Below are 20,316 nucleotides of genomic sequence, written 5' to 3' on the forward strand. Positions count from 1 at the left end.
TAGCCTTGCCTTTTTATTTTCAAGATGGGTAGCCGTGTTAGTCTGCCTGTAGCAGTAGAAAAGAACCAGACTAACAAAATGTGTCTTATAGGCGCTGCTGGACTCTTTGCTCTTTATTTGATTTGGCCGGCGAGTCTCAACTGAGGAGCCAGCCTGGCGTAAGGGTCAAAGCCAGGGATGGGGCTCCCTCCTTCGAACCTCTGCTCCGCAGGGTTGCCCTAAAGATCAGTGGGAAAGGGGAGTTCCAAGAATCTCCCCTCGAGGTCCTTGAAGGAGAGCGGGACACGAAATTTCAAAACAAAGTGTGCGGCCATCCCACCAGCCCCCGTGCGTACCGAATTGGCACGTCTACAAAAGGTAACGAATTCGGCCGAAGTGATACATTCGGATTCGTTTAGCTCTGCTAGAACCCTTAGGGAACCGAGGCTCTGCCGGGTGTGTGAATGAGCCTTCACGGCTCTTAGTTTGATTAGCCGGGAAATTCCGCCCGCTGATCCCTGCCCGAGATCGCGGGAACTGACCATATCGCTGCCGTAGCAGCAGGGGTGCCAGCCAGCCAGGAGGAAAATGCCCAGTCCCTTGAACGGGTGCAAATGGAAGCCAAAGGCTGTGGAAAGCAACGGGGGGCGAGGCTTGTTCTCAGGGAGAGGGCAAAGGGCGGCTTTCTCTGGGCTGGGCTCCTTCCGAGGAGGCCAGGGGACGAAGGCACGGCGGTGCGCCCCCCAAACCTGGATTCTTCCCGCCTGCCGAAGGAGGCCTTCTCCTTCACGTGTTAAGCGGAAGACCAGAGGTGCCAGAAAAGCCCCCGAGAGTTACAACCCAGGCACAGATCGAGCCCCCGATTTGGGAAGGAGGGGGACACGTGCGAGCGCTCCGGCCTGGCTCTGGCTCCAGGCTAAAGGAGCCATTTCAGATCTCCCAGAAAAGGGAACATTTGCGAGCCCCTCCTTTGGGTGGGGTGTAGAAATCGGTCGACGTGATGGGGGTGCCTTTCTTGCGCCTGATGAAGCGAGCCCCGATGGAAGCTGCAGCAGCGGTGGGTCCCGCTAAGCAGGAAAGGGCCAGGCGATCCCTGATTCATTTAGTAGAGAGTCCAGTAGCACCTTTAAGACTAACCAGCTTTATTGTAGCATAAGCTTTGGAGAATCACAGATGCATCTGACGAAGAGAGCAGTGGTTCCCGAAAGCTTATGCTACAAATAAGTTGGTTAGTCTTAAAGGTGCTACTGGACTCTGCTATTTTGCAACTGCAGACTAACCCGACTAACTCCTCTGGACCCGATTCCTTCAGCTGCTTGGGGTTTTGTACCCAGAGCCAGAGATGATTCTCCCGAAGCTTCTTCACAAGCGGCCCAAACCAGGGATCTCCACCTCTCGGTATGCCTGGGAAGGGTTTCTGCGGTTACGTTTCGAGAACCCTTGTGGTGGGCTTTCCCCCAAACCTCCTCCTGACCCTGTGCGTAGGGTAAGCCATGTTAGCGAGGCGGCAGGTCATCGGCGCTCTGCCCTTCTTTTAAAGGCCAGGCGTCTGCGCGCCGGGGCAGGCGCCCCGGGTTCAGGCAACGTGCAGCCCCCGTGGGAGTCAGATGCCGCAGAAAGTGTCTGGGGGGAGTTTAAAGACCAACCAGCGCGCAGGGCGATCCTCTTCTGGGTCTGGGAGGAAGCCCCGCAGAAGAACTGCTGCGCGCAGCATCTTTGGCGGACGGGAGGCGGCTGCGGCAGATGCGCCTTAGGCCAGCCTGCTTCTTAAAAGGGAACCCCCGCAGGGCCTGGAGGCACCGAAAGCAAAGCCGCGCCCTTCGCCTCTGCGCCACGTGGCCGAAACCGGCCCTGGGGGCGCCCCGATGGGATTCGCGGGACGCGCTGCGGCTCCCCGGCTCGGGTGGCTGGCCGGGAGGCGCGCTCCAGGCGCTCCGCCGCCCCCAGCCCTGCCCTGCCTTCCCTGCCCTTCCCTTTCCTTTCCTGCGGGATCAGGGAGGCCTGACGTGGCCGGGCGCTGATTGGCCGGCAGCCGATAGGATCTAGGCGGCCAGCAAATTAAGGCAGGGGCGAGAGGGGGCGCCGGCACTGGAGTCCTTTGCCTGGCCGAGGCGGCGAGCGGGTGGCCAGCCGCCCTCCTGCGACCAACTGCGAGCAGAAGGGAGCCGAGCGCAGCAGCCGGCCGGAGATGAGCGCCGCCTAAGCCGGCCAGCCTCTGCCCGGGGGCGCCCCAGAACTTTCTCCCGCTGGCTCCGGGGGGCCAACGCGCGTCTCTGGGCCCCGCTTTCCCGCTGGCGACCATGGAGTACACCGCCTCGCCTAAGCCGCAGCTCTCCTCCCGGGCCAACGCCTTCTCCATCGCAGCGCTCATGTCCAGCGGCAGCTCCAAGGCCAAGGAGTGCGCCGAGAACACCATCAAGCCTTTGGGTGAGTGAGGCCCCGGCGCGCCGGCACCGGCTGGCCTGGGCGAGAGGGACTCCAGGGCTGGGGGGCCGGGCCGGGGCCGGGGGGGGGGGGGGTGCAGCCTGCCCCTACGCGATCGAGTCGGGCGCCCGGGACGCGCGCTTCGGTTTTCTGCTATCTCAACGCAGCTGCGTCAGGACGCAAAGATGCTGCGCGGGTCCCGCTGGATCCTGGAGAACACCAGAACTGCAGCCCAATAAAAACAAAAAGGGAGCGATTCCGAGTCTCCCGGCGCGGATCTCGGGGGCCCCTTGAAGGCGCCAGCCTTTTTTCCCCAGGTGGGTGGACTAGAATCTGGGGAGTCTCTAAAGTCCCCCCAAACTCCGGCTGGTGTGTGTTGCTGCTCCGAGTGATCCCCCTGGACTGGCCCTGAAAGGCTGAAACCCCGGGCGGAAGCCTCACCGGTAAGGGGCGGTGAAGTCAAACTCGCTGCTGCCCACGGAAATCTGGCCGGGCTACGAAATTAGCCCGCCTAGTTTCTTCTCCGAGCTGAACATCAGGCCCTGAGTCCGGTACCGGCGCTCCAGGCAACTCGGGGAAGCGCAACTAACCGAGAGTCTTGGAGAACCTCCAAGGCTCTCTACATTTCACATTTCGGTATCCGCCGCTGCAGGGATCGCGCGGCAGGGAACGCGCAATATTTCCGTGAGCGCTTTTGAAGGCCAGTGGAAAGGGAGAAGCCTAGTCCGGGTCGGAGGCTCAAAAACTTCCGCTGAAGTGAAAGCGCCCCCAAGGCTTCCTTGGGCGCAAAGGAAACGATTCCTCTTATTTGAAACTCTCTCTTTCTTGCTAAAAGCTCAAGCCTTAACAACTCTCCGTCCAAAAGGAACCGGATCCAATGGGATCCATTTTTCCAACTGGATCTGGAGTTAAGAAACGCTTCAGAGACAGCGAAGGGTCAACCAGATGTAGCGGCGGCGGATTAGAACCCGCCTTGGCTGCGCACAGCGAGGTGACTCATCCGCAGCTGAAGGAGGCGGCTCTGGCCCAGGAAAGCTGCTCCCCAGTGCCCTTCGGTTAGCCTTCCCGTACCACAAGAGCCCTGGTGGCTATTGGTGCTGCAACCAGCGGCGGAAGCCCTTCTCCCGGATCCCAAGGAGACCTTCAAGGCTGCGATTCCGCGCGCTCCTTACTGGGCTGCAAACTCCATTTAGCACGGAGGGACAGATCTTCGGACAGATATGCCGAGGGCCCCCCTGCTTGCCTCGCATTACCAGCCCCGAGCAAAGGGTGCCGCTTGCACACCGCTATGGCCCGAGATTTCGCCGAACTTCCTTCCCATTATTAAAAGGGGGCTTAAAGGGGCGGTGGAGGAACTGGCAACTCTTGTTGTGTATACTGGTTCTCTCTGCTTCATAGAAGGTCATAGAACCTAGAGAGCTCTGCCTTCGAGGAGCTTACAATGACTCCAGAAAGTAAAATTTTCCACGGGATTTGCGATAAAACTTTGCTTCTGCAAACGCCCTTGAGCTCACTCTCCCGGACTTTTCCGTCCTAGGAAGCTCAGACAAAGCCATATTTTCAATCACTTCCGATTGGGTTTTATGACTGTTTGAAACACCATTTTTCCAGTTCCTCTCCTACTGTCTTCCTGCTTGTCCAGCCCCATTTTAGCTGCTCATGGTCTTTAAAAAACAAAACCAAACCCAAAACTACTACTAGTAGTATTATTCCCTTGGCTAATAGGAAAGGAAGAAATCTCGCTTAAAATATTCTGCTATTACAAACGGTAGCTGTGCTATTACAAGCGGATTTTTTAAAAAATAATCTTTTAAAAATAACTAAAGGTGTTGTATCCAGTCTGCAAAGCCACTATTTTAAAAAAACTCGAGAAGCTTCACCAGAAAATAATTCACTCTCTCACCGTCCCTCCCCATTCACACCCCTAAAACAGTAATTTGGGGTGTTCATTCATTTCCTGATTTAGCTGATCAAAATTGCTTATTTGCAAATATTTTGCTGGAGAACAAAAATTAGCCCTTTCTATCTTGCGGCCTCCCAAGAACTTTTAAGACAAGGCTGCTCTGCATTTCTTCAATAAACAAAATAAGAAGTCTTTATGGAGGGGGAGAATTTAGAACGGTCGGATCTTTTGGATCTGCTGAGTCCACTAGGATTTAAAAAAAAAACAGGGAGTAAATGTGTACCTTTTTTGAATGGGGTTTGTTGAATCTCTGCTTTGGAAGGATCTGAGATCCTGGAAGCATTCGAGCATCTTCGAGCCCTATTGGCTTCAGTGGCAGAGGCAGGACTCTCCCGTGGAAGTCATGGCCTCGAACAGGGATTATCTTTCTCGGGATCGTGTCCAGAATCTACTCGCGGTGCACTTTCCCCACTATAGTGGCAGAATCTTGCCGAAGGTTCGTTTTTCAGATGGCCAAGGAGAGGCCTTCCCTTCAGTCCCATTTCCCCCCAAAACGAAGCAAGAGCTGATTAAGAGGCCGATGCACCGTCCCGGGGAAGCCGGTTCCGTTGAAACCCACCGGGTTGTTCCGAGCAATGGAACCCAATGGCCCGGCTTTTAGGTGGTCGGGAGTCCGGGCCTGGACTTGCAAATGAATTGCGAAGATTTTGTCAGTTGCATCCGTTGAAAATACATGCATTTAATGGCTATTCTGGTTGAACTGGCCCCCTCCAAAATGCCTATTCGGAGTATGTAATCTCCTCCACATCTGCCTGAGTTATAAAAGCGGGGGAAATTGGTTTTTCTTCCTACCAGTTTGTCCCAGTGAAAATGAAGTTTGTTTTCGGAAATCCGTGCTAAGAGAGTCAGCCCTTCCATACTGAAGTAAGCGGTGCATGGAAAAGGCGCGGTGCTAATATTTCTCTCTCTCGTGTTTTGTTGAGTTGAGGAGATTCTACTTCCGAGCAACCACGTGTGAGATCAGGGGGTAAGCAAGCAAGCAAATTTATCTTGCAAAGCAAGACACTCACCCACAGCACCCCCCCCCCAAAAAAAAGTTCCAGGAAAAGATTGGCAAGACTTAACAGCTGTTGAATGTAATTTCTTAACAGGAGTTGGAAAAAATATTTTTTAAAAAATAACGATTTCATGTTTCCGAAATGTGCCAGCTAACAATGCCATCCCATGCATGTTTTTACTCGAAAATAAGCGTACGGAGTTTAGTGGGGCTACTCCTAAACAAGTGGTGTGTATAGTATTACATAATCGTATCCCCCTTGGGAACAAACCCCTCTTTGAATTTAAAACCATCTATTTCAGTATAAAAATGACTGCAGAAGCTGTTAAACATCTCCGTCCCTAGTCAAGCTACACAGAAGTTCTCCGAAGCTCATCCACTTTCAGTTAATGGGAGCTGCCCGAGAGTAAGGACGTTAATTTCAAGGGGACTTTCGCAGCGAAATGACCGTTGGGTTCTGCTCCAAGCGGGGTCCTGTAAAAACATTAAGCGGCACTCATCGTGCCAGGGGTGTGTGTGTGTGTGGGGGGGGGAGAGTGGGTCGTGTAGGTTCGGAAATACAACTCTTGGCACCAAAGCAATGCTGCAAGTCACGCGATCTACAATTCAATTGCGCGGCGTTTCTTGGGGTTTAACCAGATGCGTTTGGTCTCCTGCACAGCTGGAACGCCAGACGAAGCCTGATTCCCACTTTCGTTTAGCGAGCTGGTGATTGAATTCAGGCCACCCAGTTGGAATCAGGAGTGCCGGATCAGAGAGCATTTTATGGACACGGGTTACACCGGAAAGGTTACTCGGCCGTTAAATCCCACTGAACAAATGGGACTAGTCCCCAGTAAATGCCTAGGACTGCAGGCGCGAAATCCTCCTCAACGTGCATGCGCTTTAGGCACCGATTCCACGGTAGGTGTCCGGGAACATCCCTTTCAGGATCGGCCCTGTTCACTGCTGGAAGACCGTCCTGGTCTGTGTGTCTGGTCAGTTTCAGTCCTCGAGGGAAGGTCTGCTTCTGGTCTCCCTTCCGAAGGCTTCTTTTAGAGAGGCCCCCCGGCCTTCAAGTGGTTTCTTTTTTAAAGGGCGAAGATAATCGGGGCAATTAGAGTCGCTTCCCTGCGTTCAGTCAAACGGGCTCGGCCCATCAAGGGCCCCTTATCGGCTGGAATCCCAAGCTCTTGGCACCACCGAAGGTCCCCCGATCACACCCTGTTGGTAGGAGTGGGAGATCTCGCCTGGCTTCCCGCCAGGAGTCCAGTGGTGCCTTAAGGACTTAGATCCAGAGAAGGTAGCCGTGTTAATCTGTAGTCGCAAAATAGGAAAGAGTCCAGTAGCACCGTTAAGACTAACTAACTTTATTGTAGCATAAGCTTTCGAGAACCACCGCTCTCTTTGTCAGATGCCTCTGACGAAATTCAACATACTGTGAGTGTGTGTGACTGGCCCAAGGGCACCCTGCGAGCTTCTGTGGCCAAGGGGGAATCGAACCTGCATCCCCCAGATCCTAGCCCAATCCTCTAGCCACTACATCACCTTGGCTCTCATCAGATGCTCAAAGCACACATCCCTCGCAGATACCTTTACTCTTAATTTTACAAGCAGAATCGGGTCCTGCTTTGTGCAGCTGATGGGGTGAGCGCTGCTCTGGAAAGTTGACGGGAATAAACGTTGTTGGGCCTCTAATCGCCACTGGACCAGGAAGGCAGCCGCCCACAAGTAGAACCTTTGCCATTGACTGTTCCGTCCCACCACATCGCTTCCTGTTGCCGTATTAGAGCAAGATCCGGTTCCAAGCGCCTCAAAGACCAACTAGGTTTCCAGGGTAATAAGCTTCCGGGAGTCAAAGCACCCTTCGTCAGATACAATTAGGAATGCTGTCTCACACCCTGGAAATGCAGTTGGCCTTTAAGGTGTTCTGAACCCGGATCTTGAAATTGGACTGCCGACCAACCCGGCTGCCCCCTTCCTGTACTATACTTTCTATTTCGGGGGGTGGTTGAGGTCTGGTTTCCCCTCCCGTTCTGTTAAATTCCTCATGCGCCCATGGCGAGGTTCTAAACACACAGCCCCGCGGACAGAAAACACGCCCGACAAGGTCAACTCACCGCCGGATTCATCTCCCGCTTCCCCAGGCAACAATAATAAAGAGTCCAGTTAGCACCTTTAAGACGAACCAACTTTATTGTAGCATAAGCTTTTGAGAACCACAGTTCTCTTCGTCAGATGCATCTGACGAAGAGAACTGTGGTTCTCGAAAGCTTATGCTACAATAAAGTTGGTTCGTCTTAAAGGTGCTACTGGACTATTTTGCGACTACAGACTAACAGGGCTAACTCTTCTGGATCAATGACCCAGGCAACAAATAAGTTCCTGCCTGTCTTGGGCGGCAGGCCTGGCGGGATGGACCAGGTCTGGCCGCAGAATCAAAGCCTCCTCTCCCATCTTTGCTCCCAGTCGGTTCCGCTTCAATCTCCCGTTGAAATCCGCGGGAGTAAGTAAGCGTGCTCCGAGCGTGCCTGGATCGCGGCCCGTGTTTATCTGCCTCAGGCCTGCGGAAGGAAATACCAAATCCCCCCCCCCCCCGCCAGCCCTCACATCCCGTCCTCTCCCCAATGTCTCGGGCGGTTTCTTGCGCCTGGAGAACGAAATCTGCTCCCTGCAAAAACAACAACAACAACAAAAAAAACCCGTCCTCGATAAAAATCGCCTTGGCAGCTCTGATTCGCTTCGTCCTATTGGGCTCACCCGGACTCCCCTCCGAGAAAGTGCCCCAGCCTCTGAGAGGGGCGTGCGCATTAGTTAGTCGCAGTTTAGTGTCAGGTTTGTTAAACGCCGCGCATAGATACAAAACACCTCAGTCGGCCGCGTTCGCACGTTACTTCGACCTGGGAGATCTTTACGCCTTTGATAGGACCTTGCCCACCAGTTGCCAGCCCTCCTGTGTCTGGTCTATTCTGTCTGTTGCCAGAAGTCCAGTGGCAAAAGACTAACGACGTGGATCCTAGCATGAGAAATAAATGTTGTGGTCTTTCAGGTGCCCCCTGACTCCTGTTTAAGTTTGCCGCAACAGACAGGCGCGGCTGCCCTTGCCGAGGGGTCTGTTGCAGTGGCTGGAAAGTTGGTGGCTCAGCCCTGGAGCGACACCACTCTATGCCTGCTGGAAATAAAGTCCGGCTTCTCATCTGCTTTTAGGTTCTGTCAGACGAAGCGTCCTGTGCAAATCGAAAGCTTGCCAATTCTTAAACCGGCAGTTCAGGAGAGTGCCGATTGTTTTCCCCTCTCCCTTTCCTGACTGATCTGTAGATTCCTGGGGCCTGAACAGAAGTGGCCGCAGAAGCTGGTGCGGAGCTGAGGCTCTCTAAACGACACCTTCTTCCCCTTCCTCTCCACTTCGATCGTTTTAATCCCCCATAATTTGGGAGCGGCTGCGTGTAGGCTGAGAGCCGTGTGGACGCTGCGCGCTTCTTCGCAGTCCTCCGGTTCAGGTCCCCTTCCCAAAAGCGCTCTGGAATTTAGCAAGAGAGAAAGAAAACCATTAAGGGGCGCTTTTGTGTACAGGCCGACTGCGTGTTTACTCGGAAGTAAGTTCCAGCGGACTCAACTATAATGACGTCCAAGGAAGCCTGCACAGCCCTGCAGGTTTCAAACGTAACCGGAGTTTAAGCCCTTGAAGTCACCGGGCGTAGAAAGTATAACTCTGGTTAGGCTCGCAGGGTGTTTTATTGGAAGGGCCAGGACGACGGGAGCCCTGCAATTTAGCATGAGGAGCAGCAGACGCCCCCAGTCTGTTTCTGACCGCTGGGCCCCAATCCAGCCCACGCTGTGCCCTGCTGCATCCCTTAGGGAAGCTGAAGCAGATGCTTCGATTTCCCCACCGAAATTAAAGGGATGGCGACGGAATTGCCTGTCCGGCGCTCTCCTCTGTGCCCCTCATTTCCGACTGTCCGTTTTCCAAAAGGCCGGGGCGCTTCGGCAGGGCGGCCGCGGGCAGGGAAAAGGCAGCCAGTAACACAGAAAAGCCCTTCCCCAGAAAAGCATCCGACTCAGCCGATCTGCAGGGCGAAGAAATCGCCGGGATCCTCAGGCTGCCCGTTCCCTAAGGGTCAATTTCTCTTCGAGCGGCACGCGAAGCTTCTGCCCGCTGGTCAGTTTCACGGCTTTGCCGCCGGGCTCCCGCCGGGCCCGGGATTTCCTCGGCTGGGTCTTCTCGCCCTTCCCGGGCGGGCGATTTGGGGTTCCTCGAGGGTGGGGCGCGGCCCTTCCCCGGCAGCCTGGTCCTGCTCACCGGGCGGCCCGCCCTCTCCTTGCCTCTGCCCTTTCCAGAGCAATTCGTGGAGAAGTCCTCTTGCTCCCAGCCTCTGACCGAGCTGCCCTCCTTGGAGCCCCACGGCGATTTCGGCGGCAGCGGCGGCGGCGGCAGCCCCTCGGCCCTGTGCACCGAGCCCCTCATCCCCACCACCCCCGTCGTCCCCAGCGAGGAAATGGCCAAGATCTCCTGCGGCCTGGAGACCAAGGAGCTCTGGGACAAGTTCCACGAACTGGGCACCGAGATGATCATCACCAAATCCGGAAGGTGAGACTCGGGGAACGGGGGCGGGGGGGGGGAAGCGCTGCCGGAAAAACCCTCCTAGGGTTGCCCTGGAACAGCCCAGAGAGGGCGAAGCTGTTTATTTACTCGGCCCTTTTTCACCCCCACCGTTTTCTGTAGGAGCGCAGGGGGCACCCGTAATTCTCTGTCCTCCCGTTATTTTATTTTATTTCATTTTTAAATTTCATTTATACTCTGCGTTTCCTCACAACAAACCATGTGAGGTCGGTTAGGCTGAGAGTATGTGGCTAGCCCCAGATCAATTCAGCAAACTCCCATTGCAGAGCAGGGAATCGAACCTGGGTCACCCGGATCTGAGTCTGTCACTCGGCTCCACTCGTGCTCACAACAGCCCTCTGGGGTAGGTTAGGAGGAGAGTGGGTGAGTGGCCTGAAGGAACCCCATGAGTTTAAAGATGAGGGCAAGAATAGGATGTTGTAGGAGGAAGTGAGTATAGTATGGGAAAGGAAAATCCCTGCTGGATTTGAGTCCAGTGGCACCTTAGAGAGCAACAAGATTTTCAGGGCATAAACTTTGGAGAGCCAGAACTCCCTTCTTCAGACATGAGTTGGAATGGAGATCCCTGAGCCTTTAAATCCCAGCCAGAGGTGGGTGGGGTGTCGCAAGGGAGGACACAAAGATACAATGCAGCTTGAGTCTATGGGAGGGGTGTAGCAAAGGAAGCTGTCAGGATGTGAAGGTACAATGGTGCAAAGCGGCTTGATCAGAGCAGAAATTAGCATCCCAAAATAAGAATCCTAAGTCTCTGTTCAGCCCCAGGGGTCCATTGTTCTGAATTTGTGAATGAACTCCATTTCAGTAATCTCCCCTTGAAGTTTCTTGGAGGAAAGCCACTTTTAGGTCAGGATTCAAATGACCTGGAAGATTAAAATATTCTCCTACTGGTTTTTGAGTGTTGTGATTTTTAATGTCAGATTCATGTCAATTTATCCTTTTGCATAGGGACTGACCTGATTGTCCAAAGTAGAGAGTAGAAGGGCATTACTGACACTTGATAGCATACATAACAGTGGAAGTTGAACAAGTGAATGCCCCCCAAATGGTATAACTGAGGGTGTTAGGTCCAGTGATTGTGTTGTCAGAGTGAACAGAGTTGGCAATCACTCCCTGCTGTAATCCTACTGATATTTCTGCTAGGAAAGGTTCCTAGGCGTTCAGGAAGAAGCGGTGATTCTCTCCTCGGCCACGCAGGGGTTCATCATTCAGTTACTCTGTGCGAAGGACTATGGGCCAAGCTACAAGTGACAAATGACACTTGAACAGCAAGTGAACAGACTCACATGTATTTCTCCCTGTTCACTTGCACTCCACTTGCACTCCACTCGATGAATGGCAAGTGAACAGACTCACGTGTATTCCTCCCTGTTCACTTGCACTCCACTTGTACTACACTTGATCACTATGTGGAGTGCAAGTGAACAGGGAGGAATACACGTGAGTCTGTTCACTTGCCATTCAAGTGTCATTCGTCACTTGTAGCTTGGCCCTTTGTCGCAGAAAGGGCAAACTGCCTCCAGTGTAAATAGTGTTGTGTGTCTGGGGTGTGTCAGATGCTTTGAAAGCACTGACTGGTTTCAACCTGCCCTGGCGGTTTCACACATGCATGTCATCGGATGATGAACCCACATGTATCCTGCCCTGGACGACTGCCTCGGAGTTCCCAAAGATCTATTAGCTTTCCATTATTTTATGAATAGTGCAAAACGGTGGAAAGAGTCTTCTGCTACCTTTTGGTATCCATATTTTTAAAAATCCACGGAAGATTGAAATGCACCTGGTAGCATTATTCGCACGCAGAAAGCAGCTGTGGGTGGCTGTGGGGAGAAAGACGGGGTTAAAATGCCTGAACCGAATGAACAAATAATAATAATAATAACATATGATTTATATGCTGCCTTTCAGGATGACTCAGAGTGATTTACAAAGTATGTTATTATTATCCCCACAACAATCACCCTGTGAGGTGGGTGGGGCTGAGAGAGCTCTGAGAGAGCTGTGACTGACCCAAGGTCACCCAGATGGCCAAATAACCATATTAATACCATCGTGTCTGTATATTTTAATGATCCTCCCCCACCGTCTCCTTGCTCTCTAAATTTTACCTCTTTAGCTTCACCAATAAAGTATGCATCTATGCTGACTTTAAAAAAATATGGTCAATATGCTTATTCTGCCCTCCAAAACGGTCACTGACCCCAAACTTTCAAGTGCAGGAAGGCAGCATGCTCTGAGTGCTAAGCAAGCAACTACACTGCAGTCCTAAACAGAGTTACACCCCCCCTTAGCCCATTGGCTTCAACGGGCTTAGAAGGACATGACTCTGCTTGGGATTGCACTGTTACTGTACAACACTAAGCAGGGGTTGGGGGCTCTTAACAATGGGTGGTTTGGGGCATGATGCAGAGCAGGAGCATGGATGACTCATGTTTCTGTGCCTCGTCCAAAGCCCAGAACTACGCATACCTACTCCAGACCTCCAGGATGTGTGGGGAGAAGATATGATGCAGATGCTGGAGAGGGACGTATCAGACTGTGGCTTCGTGTGCATCCCACCATTTCTCCTGTCCCAAATTCCTTTCCCCCTCCCATATAGTCTCTGCTCAGCCTTGTTCCACTTTTCAATACAGCTCATGGTCTCCCAAGACCCCCGTGCTCATAGGGCCAAGTTACAAGTGACGGGAATGACACTTGAATGGCAAGTGAACAGACTCACATGTATTCCTCCCTGTTCACTTGCACTCCACTTGCACTCCACTCGATTAACGGCAAGTGAACAGATTCACATGTATTCCTCACTATTCGCTTGCACTCCACTTGCACCCCACTCGATCATGTAGTGATTGAGCGGAGTGCAAGTGGAGTGCAAGTGAACAGGGAGGAATACATGTGAATCTGTTCACTTGCCATTCAAGTGCAATTCGTCACTTGTAGCTTGGCCTATAGATCCACACCGGTCAGGTTGCTGCTTTTACCAGCACCTCAGAATACCTGTGCCAGGAAGCAACTTCAGGGCAAGGTCTCAGCCTCTGTGCCCTGTTTGTTGGCCCTCCAGAGTAGCTGGTTGGCCACTGTGTGAGACAGCATACTGAGCTAGATGGACCGCTGGTTTGATCCAGCAGGACCTCCATCCTCATCTTCCTCCTCTTTGAGTGTTCTGCCGTTCAACATACAGCTGGAAGAGAGGAGCTGTTTCGAATTGCATGGGGGCCACAAGTGCTTCTCAAGCGGCAGTCACATCCCCTCCCCAATATATTTTAAATATTTAAAACACGGAGTGGCTTCAATCCACATCTATTGCAGGCTTGTTTTTAAATCTTACCAAACAGATATATCCAGGCATCTTTGGAATTTCCCTTTCTCTCTGGTGACCAAGCAATGATGTCTGTTTCTGATCAGTTTCCAAAGGGTTCTTTTCCCTGGGCTCTTATTTGTGTATATATCCATCACCTCCTTCTGCTTCTGTCTGTTTCAGAAGAATGTTTCCGACCATCCGGGTTTCCTTTTCGGGTGTGGATCCGGAAGCCAAGTTCATCGTGCTCATGGATATCGTTCCGGTGGACAATAAAAGATACAGATATGCCTACCACAGGTCTTCGTGGCTGGTAGCGGGCAAAGCAGATCCACCTTTGCCTGCCAGGTCAGTCCATTCTCAAGTTATAGGTTCCCTCCTCCACCATAACATTTCTACTGCTAATTTTTCTAGACAGTTTTCAAATGTTGTAGCAGGAACTGGTAGAGGCCAAAAGCCCAACTAAATAATAGCTCATGTGATCTGAAAGTTTTGTTTGTACCAATAGGACTGATCCAGTCTAATGCAGGGAGGTTTCTGGGAGAAAGTTCTGTACATCCTCGGCTCTTTCCTGCTGGAATCCGGAATCCCTGAATGTGATCCGGGCAAAAGTTCTCTCAACTGTGGCTGGAAAATGTCCAGACCTTTAAGATGGTTTAAAAATCTCTTAACAGACTGCCCGAGATGGTTTTGTTGTTGTGAGAATCATTTTTGTCTGCTAAATATTTTGCGCTGTTTTTATGCTCTGGCTAGGTGTTTCATAGCTAGATCTTTATTTATTTCATTTATAAATTTTTATGCTGCTTTATGGTTTCACCATATTTTAATTTGTAAGCCGCCTTGAGTCAGTTCTCTGGAGAGGTGGCATATGCTTTGCAAGGGGAGGGGACAGCATCTGTGTTTCAGCCAAAGGATTTCAATTTCTGTGCTGCTACAGTTTCTGAATAATAGCAAGGTGGGTATTTTGAAAAGCTGTTTACATAAATGGATTCAGAACCTTCTAGTTCAGAGAACCCTTCCTTGGCTCTTGTTAGAACAACCCTCTGTTTTTCTGCCCAGGAATTTCTGCATGTTGCAAAGGAATCTGGAATGCCATCTAGGGGACACGCTTGCATCATGCAAAGCAGTAGCCAGGCTTTCCTAAGCTTAGCTACAGCTCTGTATGCCCTGAAAGGGCTCCCTGTGCACAGTTTTTGGTTGTCTCATTGGAGCACCCTGGTAAGTTTCCAATGAAGCTCAGGAACTTCCCTGGAACATCCCCAACCCCGCCCCCCCCCCCAGCCTAGCTGTATAAAGCATCACATCCTTCTTGTAATAAATGCATCCTTTGTCAACCCACAATAAGCAGAAAACCAAGTCGGTGTAGCCAGAAGGCTTTGGACATGCGTTTCTCAAACAGCAGCTCTGTGCAGCCCCCATTTGGTGGAGTTCCAAATGTCACCTGTGAAGCAGCCTGGTGGGGGAAATATCTGCTGCTCTCGGGTGGTGCAAAAGATTGCACAGAAGCCACTGAGCATGCTTAAGGTAATGCGATGGATGGGTTTGGTTGGCAAAGGCTCTGCTCAGGTTCAGTGTCCCGGTCTTGACCTTTAAAGCCCTTAGCGGACTTGGACCAGCATACCTGTGGGACTGTCTCTCACCCTATATTCCCCGGATGCTGCTCCATTCAGCATATAAACATCTACTGGTGGTCCCTGGCCCCAAGGAGGTCCACGTTGCCTCGACCAGGGCCCAGGGCCCAGCCTGGTGGAACTCTCTGTCTGTGACAACTTGGGCCCAGCAGGACTTATTATCATTCCGCCGGGCCTGTAAGACAGAGATGTTCCCCAGGGCCTTTGGTGATTGAGGCAACCGGATCGTCAATTTGGCCTCCTACCAGCGGAGGGCATCCCCTCCCTGGTCTTTGTTGTCAATGGCCCCCCACAGGCCCAAAGGATCATGTATGGGATTGTGCAATGAGTGCCGCTGAGGGTAGTTTTCTGTATCATATTTGCTCTTTTATGCTACTAGTTTTATCTGTTTTCTTATAGGTTTCTTAAGTCTTTTAAAATGATGTGATTCACTCTGAGCCTGCTTGAGGGGAGAGCAGATTACAAATTCAGCAAATAAATAAATAAATACTCTGGCACAGGAGATGCTTGCATGCGAGGTTGATACTCACCTAGATCTAGGTTGGCAACCACAATGTAGTTCTAGTGGGGCTCCATTCTAGTATGGACTGGATGCATCTTTGAATGCTCGCATGTGCACAACCAGAATGGGACGGGGTTAGTGTATGCAAACTTCTCTACAGTGACACTAGCCAATTTTGGCATGGCAGCTGTAATGTACATGCAGCTGGGCTTAATCCAAATGAAAAGAGTCAAAAAGTTTACCAAGTTTCCAGTTCCAATGTTTTCCCTACCAGGATAGTTTTAAGCAAGCCATAGAATCTGACTGTAAAGAGTAAGGGCATTGAATAAAAGATCCTGAAACCGGGGACAGCAAGGAAAGTGCAGCTTATAGCTTCCTTCCACCCATGAGAGCTTTCCATTCCTATGGTGGGGATCTCTATGCTATGTAAACTAGATGTTCACTCCACACATGACAGAGCACACAAGTTGGGTCTGGGTCCCTGTTTAAGAGGTAACACAATCACACGAGACTTGTGGGTTCTCCTCCTCAATTCCAGTGTGTGCAGGGCCTAATTAAGATTGAGATGAAGACCCAGAAGTAATCAGCAAAGAGTCCAAAATTATTATTTTCCATATGTTTTCTGCCTCTCCCCATAAAGTTAGGTGGGTGTCAGGAGGAGCAGTTCTCTGTGAGCCGGCCAGCATCACTATTGCCGAATAATACAGCAAAGACAGTGGAGGCATCTTCTCATGGGCTGGGTCCTCTAATTCTAAAAATATTGCTCAGTGCACAATGCACACAGGGCTTCTCTTTGTGCCCAGGAGATGTGTTGTGCAGTGGGGCGCTGGACTTAGCTTCTGTGCATGGCCAATGTGGAGTTGGTTATGTGAATTGGCTCCATTGCTTGCAAACCAGAGCCAGTTTTTCCTTTGGGTCCAATTCAGTGCTGGTTTGTAGGGTCAGCTCATGGATTCTGTGGCAACTTAATGCAGAATAGATCAATTAAAAATTATCAAAATAATAAATGTGGAATGACCTGCCTGAGGAAGTCAGAAGAGCCCCCACTCTCCTGGCTTTTCGTAAATGATGCAAAACCGAACTATTCAAAAAGGCTTTTTATTCAAATGGGAGGGCTGCATTGTAGGGAAGTTGCTTCGCTAATGAGTTAGGGACCGTAGACTTCATCACCATTTTTGCCTTATATATTATCTGCTGCTTTAAATATGTACTCCTATGTACAACCAGCATTCCATGTTGTCTAATGTTAGTCCTAGAATTGATTTATGTTTTGCTTCAGTATTTTCTGCTGTGTCTTGATCCTTGCTAATGCTATGTCTTTAAACTTGTATATGCTTACCTTATGGTATTGTATTGAAATGTACTTACTTGATACTGATTGTATTAACCTCATACTGTGTAATCCACCTTGAGTCTCAGTGAGAAAGGCAGACTATAAATGATGTTAATAATAATAATAATAATAATAATAATAATAATAATAATAATAATAATAATAATAATAATAATAATGTACTGTGGCATGACCACACAGAGAGAAGTGCTTCCAGCTTAATTTGAAGAACACTCTCCAGGGTATTAGCTCCATTGAATAGACTTGAATAATATTCTGAATGGACCTTCTTTGGATGGCTCTCTAAGTCAAGCAATATGTAGACTGGTTTCTCCTAGGTGATGCCTTCTTATATGGTACAATAAGTATAGACAGTAATGATGCAATAATTCTAATACCACCATCCCACAAAATCCAAATTTTTTTACTGAAATTCCATTTCCAGTTTTCTGTATTGATTCTTCTTCTGTCGTGTGCCTGATTCTCCAGGGCAACAATTCTGTGCCTTCTTCCATGGGAACTACCTGCTGCTGCAGTCTTCTCAGGGAACAGGCATAGAACTGAGCTGTACAAAACTTGAATCCAAACTGTGACTTTAAAACCTGTTATCGCTGTCATCAAAGCCAGTGGTCACAGCATTTAGCATAAATACTTTTGAGGTCTACATAATTTTAAATTTGCTATGTTCTTCCTGGTTTCTGATCCTCTGATACCAAAGCCGCACATCCATATCTATATATTTAAATTTAGGTGATGAAATGGTGAGGCATGTGTTTCAGGACTAGATTACATGAAATTAACTTGTTGATTTCAGAAAGCCACGTGTATAAGTTTACTTAAATAAGTGAATCTCCCCATAAAGGATTCGTGTCTGGGTAGAAGACTTGATGACATTCATACCCTCAGGCATTCCCACATCCTTTATGTATAGAAATAACTTTCAGCACTACAACTGCCAAGGCTGAAATTAACAAGGATTATGCAATAATCGGTTGAAAGCATTTCCATTCATAAAGCTTCACTACCGATGGCCATTAAATCCTTCTTTTCCTGCTGTCAACGTGCAAAGCATTTTTTTTTGTTCTTGTGGGTCAAAATTCCTTTAGAAAATCTATTGTGCAACTTTTAAAGGGTTCCTCAACACAGAATACAAGTTAGCTTAAAAAGCTGTACAAACTAGCCTAGACATTGGAAAGAAATGTTCTCGCTTGTGCCGAATTTTTTCATCTTTTATTTGCTATGAGAGTTCTATTTGGGGTTTTGTTTGTTTGTTTAAGACTGGTATTGAGCGTTTAATAATTCCCATGACAATATAAGAAACACTTGCTGTTAACCCCTTATTAAATGCATGACATTTAAAAAAAATTATAACAGTTTTTTAAATTGCCTGAAAGGTTCTACAGAATATATTTGTTTATCATCAGCCTATTCTCTGTACACTTCTAGACAATGTACATTTTCTGTCCATATTATCATCACAACAGCCTTGTGAGTTTGGTGACTGGCCCAAGTCTATCCACCTACCCTCGTGGCAAGGTGGGGGTTTGAACCTGGATCTTCCTGGGTATAGTCCATTACTCTAACCCCTTCACCAATCTGGCTCTTACCGTGCTCTAGCTGTGCTGTGCCTTGCTAAAGGAGCCACTGATTGTTACTTTAAGCCTTGCTCCGAAAGAAGAGTGGTGGGGAGTGACCGTCTGTCTTCCTGTTTGGAAGTCATAGCCATGAAGACGCTTCATAATAAGTTAGAATGGAAATGTTACGCATCAGCTGACTAAATAAAATTATGCTTGTGAGTACAAAAGAAATGAAAGGCTCAGGGAATAATAAAGCCGAGGAAGAAAAGCACGATGCAGTCTGTAAATGAAGAACTTAATAAACCTGTTTCAGACGTCTCAGTCTATGTCCATCTACAAATCTACTTGGGACGCCCATTGATTTCATTGGAATTCACCTGCAAGGATGCACCTATGGGTTTCATCATGTGTATATTTCCTTGGAAGCAAGTTCCCTCACAAGCTGTTATTTACACAGAGAGAAAAAAATTGGGAACTCTGAACACCGAAATTTCATTAGCTGGTATAATCCAACACGTAGCCCTATCCTGACTATCTCATAGCTGCCTAGCCAGGTCCTGTCTTTTGACAATTGCATGTAAAGCTTGGGGCAGAACCCTTTGCAGATTCCGTTACATTGCGGCACATGGAGTGAGCTTCAATACATAATAGAGTCAGGATGGAAAAACTGACAATGAACAGCTTTGGCTTTCTTTCTTGAACGTTTAGTGCTGGACACCTTTTACTTTATGGCCCAAAGCTTAATTGCTTTAGAATTTAAAATACCAGATTTGACATCACTCTAAATAGAATGTATAAATTGCTGAATAGTCAAAGCCATTTTTATGACTATTTCCGGGCCTTTTAAAAAAATAGAAATGAATGAATCAGATTTAGAGTGTGTTAATTCTTCTTGCTCTTCCTTCAATGATTTCAGAAAAGGTTACTTATGGTTGGTTCCAAAGCTGTTGTGTATTTAACAGAGTTACGTCTGCACAGTTTCAGCATTATGTCTTCCACCCTCCCTCCCTGTTCTATAATCCATTTTTCTGCTTCTGTTTTACTGACTGGGAGGGCCAGTGGCATTTTTGGGAATGCTCGTGTTTGTTGTAGGGCTATTTTGTTACAAAAGAAAGCTCAGGGACAAGGATCTGATGATTGACAGGCCCCTGTTTCTGTGGTCCTTCTAGACTGTACGTGCATCCAGACTCGCCTTTTACTGGAGAACAATTGCTGAAGCAGATGGTGTCCTTTGAAAAAGTGAAGCTGACAAATAATGAGTTGGATCAGCACGGCCATGTGAGTAAGCCACCCGGTGGCAATGGAAAATAATGCATGGAAAGTGATTCCCCCCTCCAAGCACAGTTTCCTTCCCCTGTCTTTGCCCAAGCGGTGGAGAGAAGGCTTCTTCATCCCGTCCCGTCCCCCGCCCTGCCTTCTCACTCCCCTTTCTTAGGTAGCTGCCACCTTCCAAGCTCTGCCCTTCCTTTCCCTGCCCATGTCTTGAGGCACAGATAGGGGCCCTGTGCTTTCCTCCTGATTTCCATCCTTAAGACCCCCCCCCACCGTCTTCTGGATATAAAAGGTGGCAGTAAAAGAACTACACTGGTGGCCTACTCACTATTTGGCACTTCCAAGCTCCCTCTTAAAGCCCTAATTGATCTGGGAGCAGCATACTTAAAGGAATACCGGCACCCACAGAGGCCTGTTCAGGTGTCAAAGCCATCTGTGGAAGTCCTGCTGTGGGTCCCTTCATTTTCTGGGGCTGAAGGAAATGGGGTCTTTTCTGTCAAAGCCCCTCAACTCTTCTCTCTCTTCAGAACCACTGGGTTGTGAAGGTTTGGCCACTGGGTAATCTATTTTTTTTCTGCAGTCTTTTTGTAAATTAATATTTTTACCTGCTGTCAGGCTCTGCCAGTTAGATCCCCAGTTACTTCACTGTGGACACTTCAAGAGTCCAGTTAAAGTTTCTTTATTAGAGATCCATCAGTATCAGTGCATTCAGACAACAGTATTGGCAGAAGTGACGTAAAGGGGAA

At 49.4% G+C, this 20,316-nt stretch overlaps 1 protein-coding gene across 1 annotated transcript in view; it reads left to right on the top strand.

The window, feature by feature from the left end:
- The first annotated feature begins 2,279 nt into the window (after nt 1-2,279).
- TBX20 (T-box transcription factor 20) overlaps nt 2,280-20,316 on the top strand; it is a 46,676-nt gene continuing 28,639 nt past the window's right edge. Inside the window, exons 1-4 of the mRNA XM_054991788.1 lie at nt 2,280-2,406; nt 9,681-9,930; nt 13,439-13,603; nt 19,468-19,576. Of these exons, the coding sequence (XP_054847763.1) occupies nt 2,280-2,406; nt 9,681-9,930; nt 13,439-13,603; nt 19,468-19,576 (651 nt within the window). The remainder of the gene's footprint in view (nt 2,407-9,680; nt 9,931-13,438; nt 13,604-19,467; nt 19,577-20,316) is intronic.

This window comes from Eublepharis macularius, chromosome 11 (genome assembly GCF_028583425.1).
Source record: "Eublepharis macularius isolate TG4126 chromosome 11, MPM_Emac_v1.0, whole genome shotgun sequence".
In the NCBI taxonomy this organism is placed as follows: domain Eukaryota; kingdom Metazoa; phylum Chordata; class Lepidosauria; order Squamata; family Eublepharidae; genus Eublepharis; species Eublepharis macularius.